This window comes from Buteo buteo, chromosome 14 (assembly GCF_964188355.1).
Source record: "Buteo buteo chromosome 14, bButBut1.hap1.1, whole genome shotgun sequence".
Lineage (NCBI taxonomy): Eukaryota > Metazoa > Chordata > Aves > Accipitriformes > Accipitridae > Buteo > Buteo buteo.
The window spans coordinates 17275187-17294013 of NC_134184.1; the positions used below are offsets into that span (position 1 = coordinate 17275187).

The 18827-nt window shown below is 38.6% G+C and overlaps 1 protein-coding gene across 9 annotated transcripts in view; it reads left to right on the forward strand.

Annotated features, from left to right (window-relative positions):
- The window catches only part of TBC1D4 (TBC1 domain family member 4), a 122437-nt gene that overhangs the window by 69495 nt on the left and 34115 nt on the right, over positions 1-18827 (forward strand). For 5 of the 9 annotated variants that reach the window (XM_075046065.1, XM_075046060.1, XM_075046062.1 and 2 more), the window contains exons 2-8: positions 5350-5952; positions 7328-7417; positions 11056-11160; positions 13696-13828; positions 15695-15786; positions 16563-16673; positions 17308-17427. In XM_075046065.1, coding sequence (XP_074902166.1) covers positions 5698-5952; positions 7328-7417; positions 11056-11160; positions 13696-13828; positions 15695-15786; positions 16563-16673; positions 17308-17427 — 906 coding nt within the window. In that variant the 5' untranslated portion in view covers positions 5350-5697. Of the gene's footprint in view, positions 1-5349; positions 5953-7327; positions 7418-9674; positions 9697-11055; positions 11161-11658; positions 11723-13695; positions 13829-15694; positions 15787-16562; positions 16674-17307; positions 17428-17972; positions 18191-18827 lie in introns of those variants that run through there. The other 4 variants (XM_075046061.1, XM_075046066.1, XM_075046067.1 and 1 more) reach the window with 4 other exon arrangements.

Genomic DNA, 18827 nt, shown 5'->3' on the forward strand with positions numbered 1-18827 from the left:
ATGAGACAAATTATTCTGTTCTAGTTTCTGAATACCTCTAGCATAAACAAAGTCAACAAATTGCTTGTGTGACTGCATAAATTGAATCACTCTGAGCTAGTCTTTTATCTCTTTATTAGAAAGATGCATTTTTAATGGTGAAAACTGTTAAGAGGAGCACTGTCACCAACATGTAAAGCAGCAGACTGCTGTAGATTTGGAAGTATAAAAGGTCTGGATGATCAGTGCTGTACTAACTGGAAGGCAGTAAAAACATTTATAGCAGTTAAAAGAAAACAATTTTTTTCCCCTCTCCCACCCTTCTCTCTAGTTGAGAGTAGTTATTGATATCTGCACTTTGGCTGGCATTTGGGTGTGTTTTTGTGTAAGATAAGAACTTTGCCTTGGTGTCAAATGCCTGACGTGTAGCAGGATGTGATATGTCGCTTTTTTGTCTCTGTTCATGTTTCACTGCTGTGGCTGGGTTCTCCTATCTTGTGGATATGCAACTTAACAGTAACTGAAAGGAGAGTCATGTCCAATTGCTTCTAATTTTTTCTTGCATTGCGCTGGTTTCTAATCAATAGATGCCAAACTCTTTCAGTAATTGGCAAAACATGGGGTGTTGATTTCTGGATGGTATCCTGTTTCTCTTTTGTTCATTTTGAAGTATAAATAGCTGGATCATGAGTGGGACTCATTATTCAAATCCGAGGCAGCGCGGGTGCTTCCAGCCCGGAGTCAGGAAATACTTGGCTTTTGAAGTGTAACGGTTGCTGCGTGGAGCTCTGGCTGTGCCCTGATATCATGAACCCAGCCTGAGGAAATGCTGCAACAGCACTGCCAGCCCTTTGTGAGAGGGGGATCTTTCTGCACTCACTTATCCCAGGAATCTGTTCCTGAGTCCTCTTGTTCATGACACTAAAGTTTGGTGACAGTTTTGCTTGGACATGCCTGTGTTTCTAAACTGGAGCCTACACCAGAAGGTACTGACTGCTCCTAACGTGCATGAAGTTCATTCATCTTGTGTCTCTTTGTATGGTGGAAGGGATCTAACACTGCACCTTGTGTGGTGATGGAGTGAGAGGGGCCGAGCTTTTTTCTTCCTTTGAAAATAATCACCTTGCTAGAACTGCTGTCATTAAGTAGCCAGATTTGTTAGGTATGCTTGTTAGATTAGTACTTCACAGTCATGCTAACGTTTATAAGCCTTATGGTATGAAGAAGGGCTTTGCTTTGTTAATAAATTCCAGACTGAAATTTTCCATGTGGAAGCTAGAAACAAACTAGCAAGAGCTACAGCTTCTCTGCACAATGAAATTCTATCCAGCTGTGAAAATAATGACATACAGCAAGTGAATTTTGTTCTTCTTTGCAATATCCATAGTGTTCAAGTTCTAAGTTTGGGTTAAAATTGAAAGCACTGCTCAGTAGTTACTGCAGGATGCATTTGAATGTTATTGCTCCAGCAAAAAGGGGAGTTCCACCTTTGTTCACTGGAGGCTGTTGTAAATTCAGAGGGAGTACATATATATATTTTTTTATTTTTTTATTTTTTTTTTTTAATGCTTCAACTTCTGTCACTGCTATTCAAGAAAGCATGTAGTATCACCATGGAGATACTCTGCCTATTCTAGAGTTGTGACAAACTGTTCTAGTGTTATGCTGCAGCATACATGATTTAGTAGGCTTGATAACCTTTCTGTTTTGCAACTTCAAGATGCTGGTAATAAATACCTCATAACTGAAGTTCTTTTGCGGGGTTTTAAGACAGGGTTGATAAAGTTGGAAGTAATTTTAACAAAAACCTAGTTGCATGGCATGAGAAGACATGTGTTAATTATTTTCCTGTAGTCCTCTCTTTGGTTTTCATCCTCACTTTGGTGTTAATCAAATCAGGTGAAAGAATTTGCATTAGCTACATCCGTTAAACTGGTGTTTCCAACATGAAAATATGCTTCTGTGTTGAACACAGTGAAGTTTCTTGATGTATAGTAGAATAGTTCTTGGCAGTACTATCCACATGCACTTTCAACAGTGTACTACTTATGTGTGAGAAAGGTGTTTGCTCTCCATTATGTATTGACCCTGTTGTAGGTCTAGTCACAAGGGACAGAGCTGGATGGAGCCTGTGAACGGGAAGGCTGGAATTAGCAGATTTAGGGTATTAATGTATCTGTCTTCTAGCCAGGGCTAATTGCTGCAGCCTTGTTGTACGCTAGTTGGCCAAATGGATGAGGTACTACAGTAGCTCTTAAGGTCTGTAACCAAGGTCATGGGGGTGGTGGGCGAAGGGGGTGTGAGGTGCAGATGGAATAGATTGGGGGACTGTTTGGCTAGAATTGATGCTGTCATTAGTTTCAGCTTACCAAAACTCTAATGTCTGTAGTAAACAGAGTTTGTGGCAGTATAACAACTATCACGCTTTACTTCTTACATTGTATATTCAGAGCTGAATCTTATTGTGGGTGATGCAGAACTCAACCAGTGCCATCTGTTCTGATTTGAATACAGCTTTACTTACTGAATTGCCATGTATTGAATCAGATCTAATTGGGGGAAGAGTGATTCATATGATCTCAGGCTACTCAAATATGAATAATAACAAATTTAATTTGGATTCCCAAGTGTTGTTTTTTTCTTTAATTAGACTTATTAGATCGATCATGTTTCCCTGGAGGGAAATATTGCCTCTTTAATGTCTTTATGGATCTCTTCCTTCTTACTTGCCTCTTAACTCGCAGTCCTGTTTGGTTGGGTTTGGTAGGGTTTTTATGTTGTTATTGTTGTTCTGTTTCTCCTCAAACAAGTTTTGGAGTGTTCCTCACGCTGAGGAGCTGATCTAGTATCACAGGTCTAGTCTTGTACTTATGGTACCAACTGTCCATCCTTTTCTTTTTGGCCTCTTGCATTTGGGGCGGTTTGGTACAGGCCCTGAAGAAGGATCTCTGCTCTTCTGAGTTCTCTTGGCTCTGTTCAGAGGTTTAGGAGTTACTGTGAGCACTGTTTGAAGGGCCTTAAAGTTCACATGCCACTGTTGTCTCCCGACAGGCCTGTGATAAATAGCAGGATGGTAAGGTATTTTTTTAAAATAAAATTGCAGTTACTTAAAACTCTGCGTGTATGTTTGTGGGGGAGACCTCTGAGAGAAGAGGGGATGGATGGGGAATCCTATTGTGGTAGAGTCGGTAGTGTCTTATCCCCACCCTATTTGGACATTGTCTGGCGGGGGAGTGGGGGGATAGGATGTGTTAGGAGGCTGTTGGGTATTATAAGAAAGACTTAAGAACTTCTCCTCCAGTCTTTTATGTTAGAAGTGATGAGCAAGTGCCAGAACCCAGTTATTGGAGTGGAAGTGATGGTACACATTTTTTTAAAAATGCAAATTGCCAATTAAGCAGCTGATGTCGTTTGTTCTAGTCGATTGCATGTAGAATTTGTGCATTTTGAATGGCATTATCATTTGTCACTGTACTTCAACTAGAAATACAAGTGAATTGTCCTGTAACAGGTTCCAGATTCTAAAAAGGGAAATGTTAATTAAAAGACAGCTAGCTTGTGAATGTTGCTAAAATAGAGAGCTAAGGGATTTAAACTCTAGAGCTTCTTTAAGCACAGACCATAGAAGGAATAAGAGGACTCATCAGTGGAAAAAGAGCTGCATCTTGGAAAATGAACCCGGATGTATAAAGTGAGAATGTCCATGTCCAGCTGAGCTGGTGTGGCTGGGAGGAAGCACACCTTGGGTGATGGTAAAGCAGCCTGGTAGTGAGAATGAGTAAAGATTAAATACACTCTAGTATCTGTGTCATATCAAGACTAACTTTTAGCTTCACTGAAAACTGAGATGATGATGACATCTATTGGGATGAAAGCCAAACAGTCAGAAGGTCTTAGGGTAATTGAACTTAATTTTGCAATAAATGAACTGGAAGCAGATTTGAGTTGAATGCCCAATGGATGAGGAGTGTGTAATGGGAGATGGGGATTAAGATGAGGTAATTTCCCACCGTGACTTGCAAAAGTATTGGCATACAAGATTACTGCCTCATTAGCAAGTTTCAAGTGGTATCGTGTGACTGAAAGAAGGATATGCTGTAGGGAACATGGATTATTTACCAAGGTTTATTTACTAACTTCAGAGTTATCTCTTTTTTAATAGAAAAAGTACTTTAAAACAAATTATCAAATATTATAGATATGGTGGGAAGCTGTATGAAATACAAAAGCTGTTGATTGATTGCATTGGATTAGGTGAATGTTGTGAACTGACTTCTCTTGCAAAGAAAATCAGATAGATATTCTCTTTTGATCTCATTGGCACTAGTAACTTCTCCAATGCATGTAATGTGATGCCATTCATTATCCTTCCAGAGAAGATGAGACCTGATAAGAAAGAGGTTTGGTCAAGCGGAGCTAGGTACTGTCAAAAGAGCACTCACTCTGATCCGAGCTCAGTAGAGTTGGACAAGTCCATGTTTTCTTTAGTGAAGGCAAAATGAAAAAGGAGCTTGCATATTAAATATGTTGATGCTGAAGGCAGACATTCTCCAAAGGTGATTGGGATAAAATGGCAGAAAAAACAGGTGGCCTTAAAAGACTGGGTGATACACGGCTGACACTAAGAGTTTCTACTGGCAATGTGCAGTTTGGCCTTACAGGGTATAGTAGGAATCTGTAGGTAAGAATGACAGAGGAGAAGAGAGATTTGGGTGTGCTTCTTAATTGCATAATGACTGAAACAGCAGAGAAGTGTGACCTTAAAGTAAGCTATGTCATAGGATGGATGGGGTGAGGATTTTGCCGTAAATAATAAACGAGAGCTAATGCAATTGTACATGGTACTTTGGTAAATTCCCATATACTTGCTGCCTGTATTCTAAAACTGTAATTTGAAACTGATGGGGATTGCTGGTCACTTCTTCACAAAACTGTTTCCACAACTGTCCTAAGAATGGAATATCTGGCTCTGCAAAATAAAAACAAAGGATCAGTGATGGCCCTATGCAAAATATATCAGCAAGAGCCACTGATCTGGAAGAGGGCTACAGAAAAGAGAAGGCAGTCTCAGTAAAATAAAAAAAAAAAGATGTGAACATTTGTCAGTAGACCTTCTGGTAATTTAAAACCTTATGTTCTGAAACAGGTTCCAGTAAAAAAAAATCAGAAATTATTTGCTTTGTTTCCACTGTATAAATTGTCTATAGAGAATTTAGAATTTACTATTTTTATGTTGTCAGCCAAGAAGCTAGTGGCACTCTACTGAAGAAGTAACTTGTATAAATACTTACGTTAACAAATGTTTGATGTATCACTGTCTATGCTATCTCATTTGTGGCTACTAAACAGACCTTTCACACTGTCCCTTAGGTTCCTGATGTCATCAGCAGCATAAGACAAGTCTCCAAAGCAGCGCTGAAAGAAGATGCCAAACCAAGTAAGGACAGTGAAGATGCCTTCTATGACTCTCAAAAATTTGAGGTCCTGTACTGTGGAAAGGTAACGGTGGCTCACAAGAAAGCTCCCTCCACACTAATTGATGATTGCATTGAGAAATTCAGCCTTCATGAGCGCCAGCGCCTGAAACTATTAAACGAGCAGCGGAATAACGAGTCAAATTTGGACTTACCCCTGTGTGAAGGAAATGTGCCAGCTTCTCCATCAGATAGCCCATTTGAGGAGCTGGACAGCCCAAATAACACTGTGGGGCGTGCTGCAATGTTTACAATCGGCAGCCAGACCAACTTGACCAACCTGGCCAGCACTCGTGGCTCCTTTCCAGAGCGAATTTTAGAGGACTCTGGCTTTGATGAGCAGCAAGAGTTTCGCTCCCGGTGCAGCAGTGTCACTGCAGTTATGCAAAGAAGGGTTCATGATACAAACCTGAAAATACAGCCACGCAGAAGACATGCAAGTGCACCCAGTCATGTTCAGCCCTCCGACTCTGAGAAGAACAGGACAATGTTGTTCCAGGTGTGTACTAGGATAAGCAGTTTCATGTTGGTTTTGCGCTGTATCTTCCCCTGTGCAGTTTGAAGCTGAGACAAGTTTAGCAAGTTAAGTAGTATGGATCCAGTATGGTTTCATGATGTGTCATAAATATTTATGTATATCTTCATAAATTATTGGAACACAAGTAGCTGAACTTTCTTAAGGAAGTCACCTTAACTCATGAGCTCAGGTAAATTTTAAGAAAAAGGAATTACTTACGGAGTAATAACAGCAGCAGATTTTCTAGGGAATTAGTTATTCTATATGCAGTTCTGGTTTGTCTGTATTAGTGAGATCTAGGACCTAGCTGAAAAAAGTAAGTATTCTTTCAAAAAAAGAATCGATGAAGACTTCCATGTGAACAAATACTCTTTTTTGTGCAATTAAAAAGAAGCTCACAACTTCACATAAGGCTTTCACAGCTTTTTGTTTGAGCCAGGCCCTTTATGATAATTTGTATTAACATTCAGCTGGTCTTTCCCAGATGAGTACTCAAACATCTCTGCACTGAAGGCTTCGTCCTTCAGATCTCACAGTTATGTCTTCTCTTGCCTGAAGTGCATTTGACATCTTCAAAGCTTGTATTGAGAAAACAAAAGGGCACTTAAAGGAGGTGACCCATAAAAGGAAAGATCTTTGGACCTTAAAATAACAGGGGGCTAAATGCCTGGGTTTTGTCTTTCCATTTTCTTTTAAAGATCATTCTTGCCTTTTATTCTCTTGGGGAAATGCTAACTGAAGTGAGAATGCATTACCCTTTAGAAAACCACAGCTATCACCAGTAATGAAAAGAATTTAGCTGAAAAACTCCCTGAGGTCTATGGAACAAATTCCATACACCTGAGAAGCAGTTTGGGAAAGCTGAAATACAGCTTGCTGCAGAACCTACTCTTTCTCATCCAGAACTACTGCAAAAACAAAAAGTATCACCTTCAGATCAACATAGTTTCCCAGCTGATTTATGGTATAGTTTAAAAAAAATAAAATTCTCAAGTTCTGTTTTTTACTGCAGCTTTTAATTTAGCCACATTGTTTACTAAAGGTTTCAGTATTGTCTGTCAAACGTGTGATCTTTTGGACCAAAATAACTCGAAAAGAAAGGGGGGGGGGGGAGGGGAAGCTGTCTTCTTTCCAAGTCTTTTTCCTATTCAACTGAGTGTATTCTCACTGAAATATTCTTACTCAACATAGGCTGAATTATGGCACCCTTGTTCCTGCTGAGTAAGCTGTTATGCTGAAGGTACTCTATGTGAACAAGAAAGGGCTAGATTGTGACTTTTTTGTTGCTGTTAATGTTGTGTCTCTAAGATAGTTGTAAACTAGACTTATTTCCTTCCCCCTGCCCCACTCCCCTCAGGTTGGAAGGTTTGAAGTTAACCTCATCAGTCCGGACACCAAATCTGTTGTGCTTGAAAAGAATTTTAAAGATATCTCTTCATGTTCTCAGGTAAGCATTAATAAGAAGCAACAGGTAGATCATCAGGAGAAAAGGAATTTCTTTGTTCTTCAGCTGGGTTGCCTTGCTGATCTATAGGCAGCAGAAAAAAAGGAAATGTAGAATTCTTTTTCAGCATTCTGTGCTGTTTTCCTTTATTAAGTCTCAAAGGTCAGTTTATCCTGGCTCAAAGGCCATTTAAACAGTTTGTCCTATTGAATTGGGTCCTTAATTTAAAAAAAGAAAAAACAGAAGAGGGAAGGAGGGATTTTGAGCGATTGTGACTAATGTGTATACAGATCCTGCATGGAGTTTGATGTATCAACTTCTTTGGGGAGTACAGCTGAAGAAATTGGATCTTAAACTGTAATTGCTTTATGAACACTTAAAAAAGACTTGAAGTACTGATTTACCTTTACAAGAGCAAGAGCTGTTATTCAAATCTGGGCTTTCACTCATCTGGTAGCTGTTTCAAGTAGATACTGCACAAAAATAATGCAATGTCATCCCCAAAGAGCTTAAGTACAGAAAAGACAAGCGCAAGATAACCAGTCTGAGCTGTGGTAGTGGCAACTTTGATCTTTGGTCAGAAAACAAACTATAAACTGTTCTGCTTTGGAAGAGCATTGGATATAATTTGGGAAGGAGCTTAATCTTCATTTAGGATGCTCTGAGTGTGCAGTTTCTGAGCAGCTAAGCTCCTGAAAGCCTCTGGAATGAAAGGAGGAGAGCATCAGATCAGCCCTCCAGAAAAACAGCAGTTCACCTGCATAATTTTTTCTGGAGGATATGGCAATAGGTGAACCTAGCTATGTCCAGTAATAAATAAACAAGTCTTACAAAGTTAAATGCCAGAGCTGAGGGATTCACCTTTCTATCTTGCTGTTGTTCAGCACCTGTTACTTCTGGCACTTTCTGTTTTGAGGTCTTATTTTATTATCTTCTTTCATTTGCCATGCACATGCATCACTTCAGGCCTCCTTAAACACCATTATTCTAGTTTAAAGTATACTTCCTGGCATACTCTAAACCTGTATTTCACCCCCAAGTGCTTTCATTTTAATGCTAATAACAAATCTGCTCTTGCATGACTGTGCTACCAACGCTAATAAATATTAAGAAGTGGTCAGCACTTGTAACTCAAGTGGATTCTTGAGCTATCAAGGTCCAGGTCCTTAAGTCGACTCTGCTGTTTAACTACAATTTGTATTGCTCTTGGTAGAGAAAAAAGGCAAGTCCAAATATAGAGTGGGACAGTATAATCAAACAATGATCTATTAATAGCTTTATAATAAGTATAGGTCAAAGAAATTCTTAAAGCAGTGGTATGGAAAGCAAAATTTGCAGACAGCTTGAGTCTTCTCCGGGTTTGTGGGTGTACTGAGCTGAATAAAAGTTGACACTTCAACTTTACGTACTGGGCTCCTGGGTTGCATATACATACTGATAATTGTCAAACAAAACAGTCATAAGTGGGGACAATGTTTATTCTTCTGACTTTAAAGCTTGGTGGAGACAGCAAGACCATGGCAGACCTTCAAGGCCTAGCTTTCCTTCAGTAAAATAACTGTGTACAGTAAATAGTGTTAGGTAATGCTGTGTGTTGGGCTTTGGAGGTGGAATATTTCACTCCCTCTTCACTTTCATTTGGAGCAAAGCTTTTGTTATTTTGCATGCTTGAGTAACTCAAACAGGCACTAACAATGCTGTGGGGTTTGGGACTTTGTTGGTTTTGGTTTGTTTTTTTAATGCAAAATGGCTACTTCAGAGAAGTCAGTGTTTTTTCTATGTTCAATAGAAATGAAATATTAATTTGTTCAGGACTAAGGACTTGGTGGCATAAGCCTCACCAGTATTTCTTTTAAGAACTTGGTGCTAGCCACAGGCCTTCTGTGTTGCAGATTTATGGGGCAGTGATTTACTGCATATTGTGAGACTGTGGCTTAGGAATGTTTGTTCATCTAAGCTTTACAAACGATGAAAAGGATACGTTCTCTTCAGCTTGCATTCTGGATTCTTTTAGTCTGGTCCAATAAAGGTATTTTTATTCTATAGCTTAAGTGTGGTTGATCTCCTGCATTCAATTCATTATCTGCGCTCCATATAATTGTCAAAGCAGCAAATATAATTGATGAAAAACCCCTCTGTGTGTTTTCAAAGCTCAGGTGTCAGACAGCTGTAGAAGTTTTCTTGTTGCAGCCTTTCTGACCTTGAGGGAACCCAGAACAACAAACAACTTTGCCCCTTTGGCATGACAAGTCTGGCCACCTTCTTAAAGAAATGTGATGGAGGTACTGTTAATTGAGGAATGTACTGTGCTATTTATGCTTCAGTGGTGCAAGTGTCACATCCTTCTCCCCCACAAATGTTCTCCTGTGGAGACTGAGAAATCAGACAACACTAGACTTGTCCAGGCACTGTCAGCAGGAAGGAACTGGCATCTTACTGAACCAGCTGAAGTAAATATGGTTTCCTTGCAAAACAGAGGGCAACGCTTCACTGTTACATAGATCAATGTATGTGTATACATCTGTTCTTTTTCATTTTATGCTTTTGAAGACTTCACGTGTCACGGGAAAACTAGTTCAATTAAGTCAGGATTAGTGTGGACTATGGTAAAATAATGCCATTTGTGCCATCTGAGATGCCCTCTGCAACTTTGTTAAGTTTTGTTTAAAAGCCCAAATGTAACTTGGAATTTTGTTTTTAAAAACTACAGTGTGTAGTGGCAATATGTTCAGTCTGTCACGTACTGCATTACCAATTTTGTCTAGAGTGTTTTCTGTAGTGACAAGCAAGTTGTTTTGCCTCTTCCCCTCTTTTACGATATAGGTGTTTTCTTTGGAGATGGATCCAAGCAACTGAGTTCTGCTTTCTGTTGTATTTGAACTTGAGGGATTAGGCTTTCTTTTGGAGAAAATCTATTACCATACTCAGATGATAAAAACATTGGCAAAAGCATTAACAATAGTGAGTCATGTTCCATGAATTGAGACTGGGAATATAGTGTTTCTTAGGAAGCAGCTCTCTTTGATCTTTTCAGTGCTGTTTTTAGCAAGGCAACATTCCCTGTCAAGCAGTTAGACTAGGATCTTGAAAGAAAACATCAGTAGTAATGTGTAGTAAGTCTTGAAACTTCTGGTATGTAACTTGGTTTCAAAGAATTTATTTAAGAATTTGTTTGGAATTCTGCATGTCACCACTCATTCCCTGCTCTTTTTGGTGTAGTCCTAACTTGTATTACAGGAAAACAAAGATCTGTTGCTACTTTGATGCTACTCCAGTCCCATGTTTTAGCATGGGTTCATTTACATCAAGTTTTCACTGCATAGGCAATTGCAAATACAACCTAGGACTCTTTAGTCTGCTTCCATGAAAATCCAGTTTTCCCAATGGAAGAAATTCAGGTCCAGGTCCATTACTGTAGAACTTTTGATTGTATGAAGAGCTTTATGTAACTTTTAAATGCAAAAAGCAATTTAAAAGATGACTGTTGTAGCTGTAAAATAGATCGTTAGTAGTATGCATTTATAGTTTCTCAAATTTTTGTATTGGCAAGTGTTGGAGTCTGGCAACTATTTTTAGGATCACTTCGGAAACTAAACCTTTTTATAAAATAGTCCACTAATGCTGTTTTTAAACTCTCTTAGGGTATAAAACACGTTGATCACTTTGGTTTCATTTGCCGGGAATCTTTTGAACCTGGGTTAAGCCAGTATGTTTGCTATGTATTCCAGTGTGCAAGTGAGTCTCTGGTGAGTATTTATTAATGATCCTAACATTTCCATCAGAGGATGTCTGAGGCATTTCCTAAATCATGGGAGTCTCTGTTATTCTGCTGTGTCAGCTGAGCCTCAGTGGTCTCAGGTGTGGGACCTCATTTGTGATTATGAAAATATGCAATAGGAAATGCATACATTCTGTTCATATATAGCCATATCTTGCTACTCTGCTGATGCTTATATCAATAACACATAGAAAAAATCTGGATGGATGAGTTCACACATGCAGACTGTGAGCATATTTGGGCTCTATATTTGATTGTAACTCTTGCATTTCTAATTGTTGAGACACTTGGCTCCCCATTAAACATGTAATTACATGTATTGAATCAGTAACAATGTTGATGATAAAATTCAAACATACTTTTCAGGATAAGGTTTAAACTATTGGCTGATCCTGTATATGGCTTTAGCGTTTTCCCTGTAGTCTGTTCTGTTCCTCAGGAGATGAAAATAGCAGCACCTGATCATAGAAGAAAACCATATATGTGTGGATGTGTGTAACTATGAAAAAGTCCCTTGGACATTTGATAAAGTATGTATCAATCAATTGAAGTTCCAGGTGCCGGTGATTTAACTGATACAGGTAGCTTAATAATGTGAGGCATACAGGAATTAATTTTGGCTACTACATTTTTATTTCCAAGCTCTAATACTTTAAAAGAAGTTTGTTTCTATTCTGAAACATGTTTGTTCTTGATCGCTGTGTTAACAGCTGCTAACTCTTTTTCAGCTAAACTTAAAAATCACTTTTCTAGCTCGCTGAAAATGTAATTTGTTAATTCATTGACTAGCTTAAGAGTGAATAGATTTATGTCAATAAAACTTCAAACAGCTAGCAGCCCTAGATGTACAATGGTAGCTGAGGCTGTACATTTTATAAAAATGGGAGCTTGTTATGAAATCAGCTCTAGCTTTGTGCTAACAGAAAATGTTACAACTGACCAATTGATAAATCTGACCATGTATAAATCAAGGACTTAAAATGTGGTATATAGAGAAACCACGTATTTATTAATCTCTTTACATATTCTAGTACTGATATGTGTGGATATGCCCACATGTAATATGAAATGAACATTCCTTAGCTACTTTCAGATGCAATCGCTTGGACTCCAGTGGCAGTTTGACTGTGGCAGGGCAGAGCTGTAAAACCTAATGCTTTCCAGATTCTGTGATGTCAGGCAGGCTGTGTTGGTACGCTCATGTATATTTGCTCTAAACCTAGCTGCAGTCTGTGCTACAGTTGTGATTTTAGTGTAGTCATAATCCATATGCTTAGCACTGTTCTGTGGATCTTCCATTTGAGAGGCATTGTTGCCAATTAAAAAATTATCAGTCTGTATTGCAAGATGGATATTCACTGTTCAATGCCCTGCTTTATTGCTAAGAAGAGAGAGCACCCAGAAATTACTGGTAGTGCTTAAAACTGTGGGTTTAAAAAGACAAATAATAGAGAAGACCTAAACAGACTGGGACACAAACTAATTCAAATTTCCACATTCAGGTGCCATTTTTTTAATTATTTTTTTTTCTGCCAAGTGACAGACCCTCAAAAAAGTCTGTATCTTTTCAATGTTAGACTGCATGATTTTGGTCTCAAATAGTTCAGCCTTCTTCTTTCTGCTTATAAAAAAAGCAACAGATAAGAGCAAGGACCTGATTCTGAAGTAGAATACTGATTGCTTTCCTAAGATTGTCATCAAGCTGTTGTCTCCTTCTTTCCATGCTAATGCAAAGACTCAAGTAAACAGCTTTAATAAGCATTGTATTCCCCTAAAATACAGACAGGGGAACTCCAAGCACTTTGTATTTAAGGTCTGGGAGCATATTTGAATGAGCGTGGAGAAACACTGTCACCTCAACCTTTCTTACACAAAAGTTGAGCTTTTCCAGTGCTGGTGTGTTGGAACACAGCACTGCTGTATTTGTGGTAGTGGCAGAGGAAAGATCGTGGCAGACTGCAAGGCAGGTCGGCAGTACTTAAAGATAAGTTAGTGATTGTAATGAAGCTGGTAGCCAGTCTAGTAGCCTGGAGAAAAGTGAACTGCTGTGGGAAGCTCCTGTCTGCCAGCAGGATGGGTCTGTGGGGTTTTGTGCTAAAATGGTGCAGTGGTGGGAGGAAAATCATTGAGAGGGAGCATGTGCAGTTTACAGGAGAAACTTGAAGCTAAAGAAAAAGAAAGAAATGCAGTTTATTTAGCCAGCATATATTCAAGCCAAAAATTCCCACTTGCAGCTTCTTAAAACAGCGGCTGCCTGCCCAGTAAGCTTGAGTAGCTGCAGTTAGATACTCAAAATTACACTGTCTGGCTGAACTTGAAGATGGTGAGCATCCACAGAAAAGGCAGAAAACTGGGAATACAACCTTGATATCTTCAGAAGACAGCAGATGGGGGGGGTGTGTGATTGTAAAGCACCTGTCTACGATGTGATTTATAAATCTAATTTGATATATATGACATGCATTTTTGTTTATGTACTGTCTTTTCCTTCCTTCTCCTATAGGTTGATGAGGTAATGCTTACCCTGAAACAAGCCTTTAGCACTGCTGCAGCTCTGCAAAATGCCAAGACACAGATTAAACTGTGCGAGGCCTGCCCTATGCATTCATTGCACAAACTTTGTGAAAGAATTGAAGGTAGCAGCTGAGTTTATTTTCTAATTGTGTTTTTCTGATTATTCTAGAAGAATTTTAATTATGTTAACCATCCTCTTTCAACTTAAACCATGTAAGAACAGAGGGAAAAGTATCCCAGTAAGGAATTCTTACCATCACTTTGCACTCTCTGTAATCAAGTGGAGGTCATAGCAGTAATGATATTGCAACTGAATATAGTATCACTTCTGTTAGAAATACATACTCTTTCATTGTCATACCTCTCTTAAATGTTAAGCAGAGCAGAAAACCCCACCAGTTCACCTTCTGTTTATTTTTTTTTCTGAAGATGCGTGCTTTCAAAATGGGTCATAAAAAGACAGTTGTGATCAAAAAGGGTCTTGCTTTCTTGTGTGTTCATTCTTTCCTGTGTGGGGTTATTTCTTCCTCCTTTGTGTTTATTCTCTTACACACTTCAAAATCTATTTCTATTATGGGGAAATAAATGATTAAGTTAGGAGATTAATAAAATTAAGGCAAATACCTGGCTTTAAATATGAATAGACAAACCTTTGTAGTTTCTCTGAAGCAAGGTATGCCAGAACACATACAAAAATCTTACAAGATAGAATTTAAAAAAACAAACAACATAGTAGCAGGGTCCTATTTTTATATTTATTCCACTGTGTCTCCTTGCAAAGTGTTGCATGCAAAAAAAGCAAGTATGTTACAGTAGTCTTGTATCTTCTGGTCTGGTGATGATGGTGCTGGTAATTGCCAGTTGTCCCATTCATTAAAAGTCACTGTTGCTACTTCCCTCCCTCTGGTGGATGAAAAGCAAAGTGTAAAATCTTAGTGGAGTGAAATTCTCTTAGGTTGCGACTGGCATTTTCCATGTTTAACAACAGATATTCAGAAGTGATAAAGCTTAACTGGGAAAGTCTTCTGTAAATGAAAAACTAGAGGCTACTGTATAAGGCAGTGTAAGTATCTTGAATACAGGTACTTGCAAGCCTGGGATAAGTGTCCAGTATCAAAATAAAATCACTTCTAGGGCATCAGCTTAAGTACCACAATAGTAGTTTCATAAACTTTGTACTTAGTGACTGAAAGACTTATTTTAGTGTCCCTTTGTTTTTATCCATCTGCTTTGTTTAGAGTCTAGAAGTTTATCATAATCAAACCTAGAGCTTCCTGACTTTGGAAAAGTCTTTATCTGTTCTGATTGCAATTTTCTATGAATGAGATCTACCTTGGATGGAAAAACCGTATATCTTAATCTGGTTCAGGGCGTTTTGTTTTCCCCCATGGTTTTTGTAGCTTTCTAGAACAAGCTCTGTGAGAAAATTTGCATTTTATTGAACATCAGAAATTCTTTCCTTTTTCTTACAGCTTTTATGCTGTTCTTGCTTTTAAAAGTGTCTTCAGTTCTCTGGTATGACCTGTACCCTACCCTTTCCTTGTATAGGAATGTATCTAACATTTTCAGTTAAAAGCATCTGAAAACTTCTGAGTATCCTGTGCATTGAGTATCTCTCCAGTTACATCCCTGATCTGTTCCTCTCTTCCTCCTCTCCCATACAGTTGTCAGGCTTCAAGCTGTCAGTGAGCTCTTGGTACTAGTACAGAAGACATCAGTGGGGTAGGGAGCACAACCTTTTACACAGGACCCAGCCACTTAGTTGCTGCTAGTACCATTTTTACTGCTAAAGAAAGGATACAAAACCATGTGGTTTAGCAAAACCTGAAGTATTTTGTATCATGTTTACTGCAGATATACAACTGTCATAAGTTAAATTTGTATAAACTCAAATGCAGGCTTTTATCTTCTACTATAATTTTTTTTCAACAGTTTTTTCAGAGATCATTTTAGAATCTAGAAGCTTTAATGTTCCTTTCTTTTCTCAGGACTCTATCCACCAAGAGCCAAACTTGTAATTCAGAGACATTTGTCATCACTAACTGATAATGAGCAAGCAGACATTTTCGAACGTGTTCAGGTAATACGTTAGAAGCTGTTCTCTTTCAAATTTAAGAAAGACCATGATAAAATGGACTAGACATTTTTGCTTTTGATTATGTTTGTTTTGTTATGTAGTTGATCTAGAATTTACTGGTTTTCCACCAAACATCATACTAAAATAGCATGCTCCAACCTAACCTCATGTGATACACTGCTATTGGAAAAGTTTTGATTCCCAAGTCTGCTGAAATACTCTTGTCTTCATAGCCAGAGTACTTTTTTTTTTCTTTTCCCTGAGTTAAGTTCTTCATCTGTAAACAAGTTTCCCTACTTGAAAGTAATGTGGGAATGAACATGTCTGGCATTTTCAGAAGTTGTCTTTTGACTTATTCTGAGGCAAGATTCTGGTGTGAGGAAGTGTACTCAAGTGGATGAAGTATACATTATTTAGGCTTCCAACAGCTATGCTCCTCTCTAGCTGCCTGAAGAAGGGAGTGGCTTTTTGGTTTTCCTGGGTTCCTTATTCCATTTATAAGGCTATACAATGGCAGACAACCTTAGAAAACAAAATGTGTGGGTGTAAGGCTCCCTCTTCTCCACAACCTGTAAAATTTTCCATATGGAAAGTTTTGGTCTGTTTTGCTCAGGAGTAGGAAGGCACACAAACATTTTGCAATTTGACATACTAATAGTGCACTCTGGCATCTGGTGTATCGGTATATTAATTTCAAAGAATACATACGTATGGAAGGGAAAATGAGCAAATCATTACTTGAAAGGCAACTTTTTTCTTTTCTTTGCTGTTACTGGCAGAAAATGAAGCCTGACAATGACCAGGAAGAAAATGAACTTGTGATCTTACATCTACGCCAACTCTGTGAAACTAAGCAGAAAACGCACGTTCACATTGGTGAAGCACCACTGGTAAAGCTAATTTTTGTATTATACCTCTCCCACACTATTAAAATGTAACTTTGAATACTACCAGGGTCACTGCTAGAGTTCATCAGAGATAGCTGAAGCTGGATACTGTAATTGAGAGAGGACTATGAAAGAGAAGTAATTTGATTTGATTTATAGTGGCATGCATGTTTTTTTAAGTTTGGGGGGCAGGAAGGGAGGGAAGAAAGACAACCAATTATTTTTAGGTCTAGATTTCCTTACAGTGTGAGCACACCTCTTCTGTCCTTTTCCTTCCTCCCTGATCCCCACTCCCAAACAGTTACTCCTAGGGAGAATAGGGATGAAGAAGGCATTGATTTCAGTTTAAACTATGAACTTACCTAGCAAAGAAAATGGGTAACAGTATTGTTAAATTGATAGGCTTTTACAAGATAGACTTTAGCTATGGAATGTGCATTTAACTGTGGTTTTTTGTGAGTTTATTTTTTTGGGGGGGGTGAGGGGGTTTGTTTTTGGGTTTTGTTTGTGGTGTTTTTTTAATAAAGGGCAAAGGTATGTTCTTTATTACGTAAGTTGGTTCATCTCTAGTCTTTGGAGGTCTGCAATTGCAAAAAGAATTGCTAAAGCTGAACTGTGTCCTTGCTCATTTCAACAGACCGTTTCTAACAGTGCGATTCCAGAAAGCACCACCAGTGGTGGCAGGTTTAAACTTGACATTCTGAAAAACAAGGCCAAGAAATCCTTGACTAGCTCTCTGGAAAATATCTTCTCAAGGGTAAGACTAGCAACTCATTGTCAGCGTCTCTCCCAGATATCCTTGACAGTAAAGACCTATCAGATTTTTTTTGTTCTTTGGCCTCAGTCTGATAAATACTTAATGAAGTGATATCCCTATTGTGAAATCTGAGGGTTACAGCTGGGTTGATTGTGACTTAACTGTGCTAGAAAATTTATGGTAAGGCTACATATACAGAGAGGAAAAAAGGCAACTTTCTGAATAATGAATGTTCATTGTAGGTGGCAAGTGAGTTGGCTGAACATTATCAGATGTGTTACTTCAGAATAAAAAAAATAATCAGGATGGTTGCATGATCCCACAAAGAGACGTTATCTTATTTTGAAAGTGTGTATAAATGTGCCTAAATAAACTGGAAATCTTTCTGTTTTGAGAAGTAATGCCTTACCTCCCATAGCTAAAATTGCTTATGTTGGTCACTAAGAATCTTTAGAAAGTAGTAACAAAGTTGTCCTTTTTCAGGAAAAAAAAAAAGCTATAAACTTAAACTGAATTGTTCTTCATTTCAGTGTTGCTAGCCAGATATGATGTGGAATTGCAGATAATTACTGGAACTCTCTTACATTAAATAGCCTTTTAAAGAAGAAGTCTGAATTGCAAGTTTTGCGTAGTGTCTCCTGCTCAGTAGGAAGAGTCCTAAAAGCAGAGAAGAGGCTTATAAAGGAGTAACTGAAGAAGGCTTGGTGCCTGGGATTCAGTATGTTGTTACAGAGGAAGTGTGATGAGCTGTGAATACTGGACGGTGAGGTCTAACTATGATTTGGAGCAGTGAAATTAAGTTCCTTCTGCTAGTAATTTTAAAAGTACCATGCTAAATCAAGGCCTAAGTTGCACTTGTCCTGGAGTTTATATGGGCATGTCATAAAGTAACCTACAAATGTAGGATGCCGCAGATGTTCCCTATAAAGGAGGCAAAATATTATTTGCCACGGAGAATCCTTAGAACTTAAGGTTAGGCATGAGTTTGAGCTAGGACTGAAGCTAGCATTAAAACCCTCTTGGTCAAATCTGACCTGTGTTGTGTAGCAGGTTTTACATGCTAGGGACTTGGTCTGAATATGGAGAGAGCAAGCATGCACATGCAAAAGAGAGCAGTGGCAGTCAGAAGATCTGGATAATTTCAGCACTCTGGAATATCATCAAAAGGTGACAGCTACAGTCATGCCTGTGCTGAGTCTGATTTCTTTTCCACATCTAAAGAACATGTGACTGGAAAGTGTTCTAGTTCTGATGGTGGGTCACTAATCCTGTGGTGGTTGTGAAACAGGCATACATCACTGGGAATAACCCAGTAAAGCAGCCCTGCCATATACAGACATACTAGCACTCCAGTCATGTCAAGGAAGAATCATTTAGAAGAAATCTGCTGCTTAAGTTGC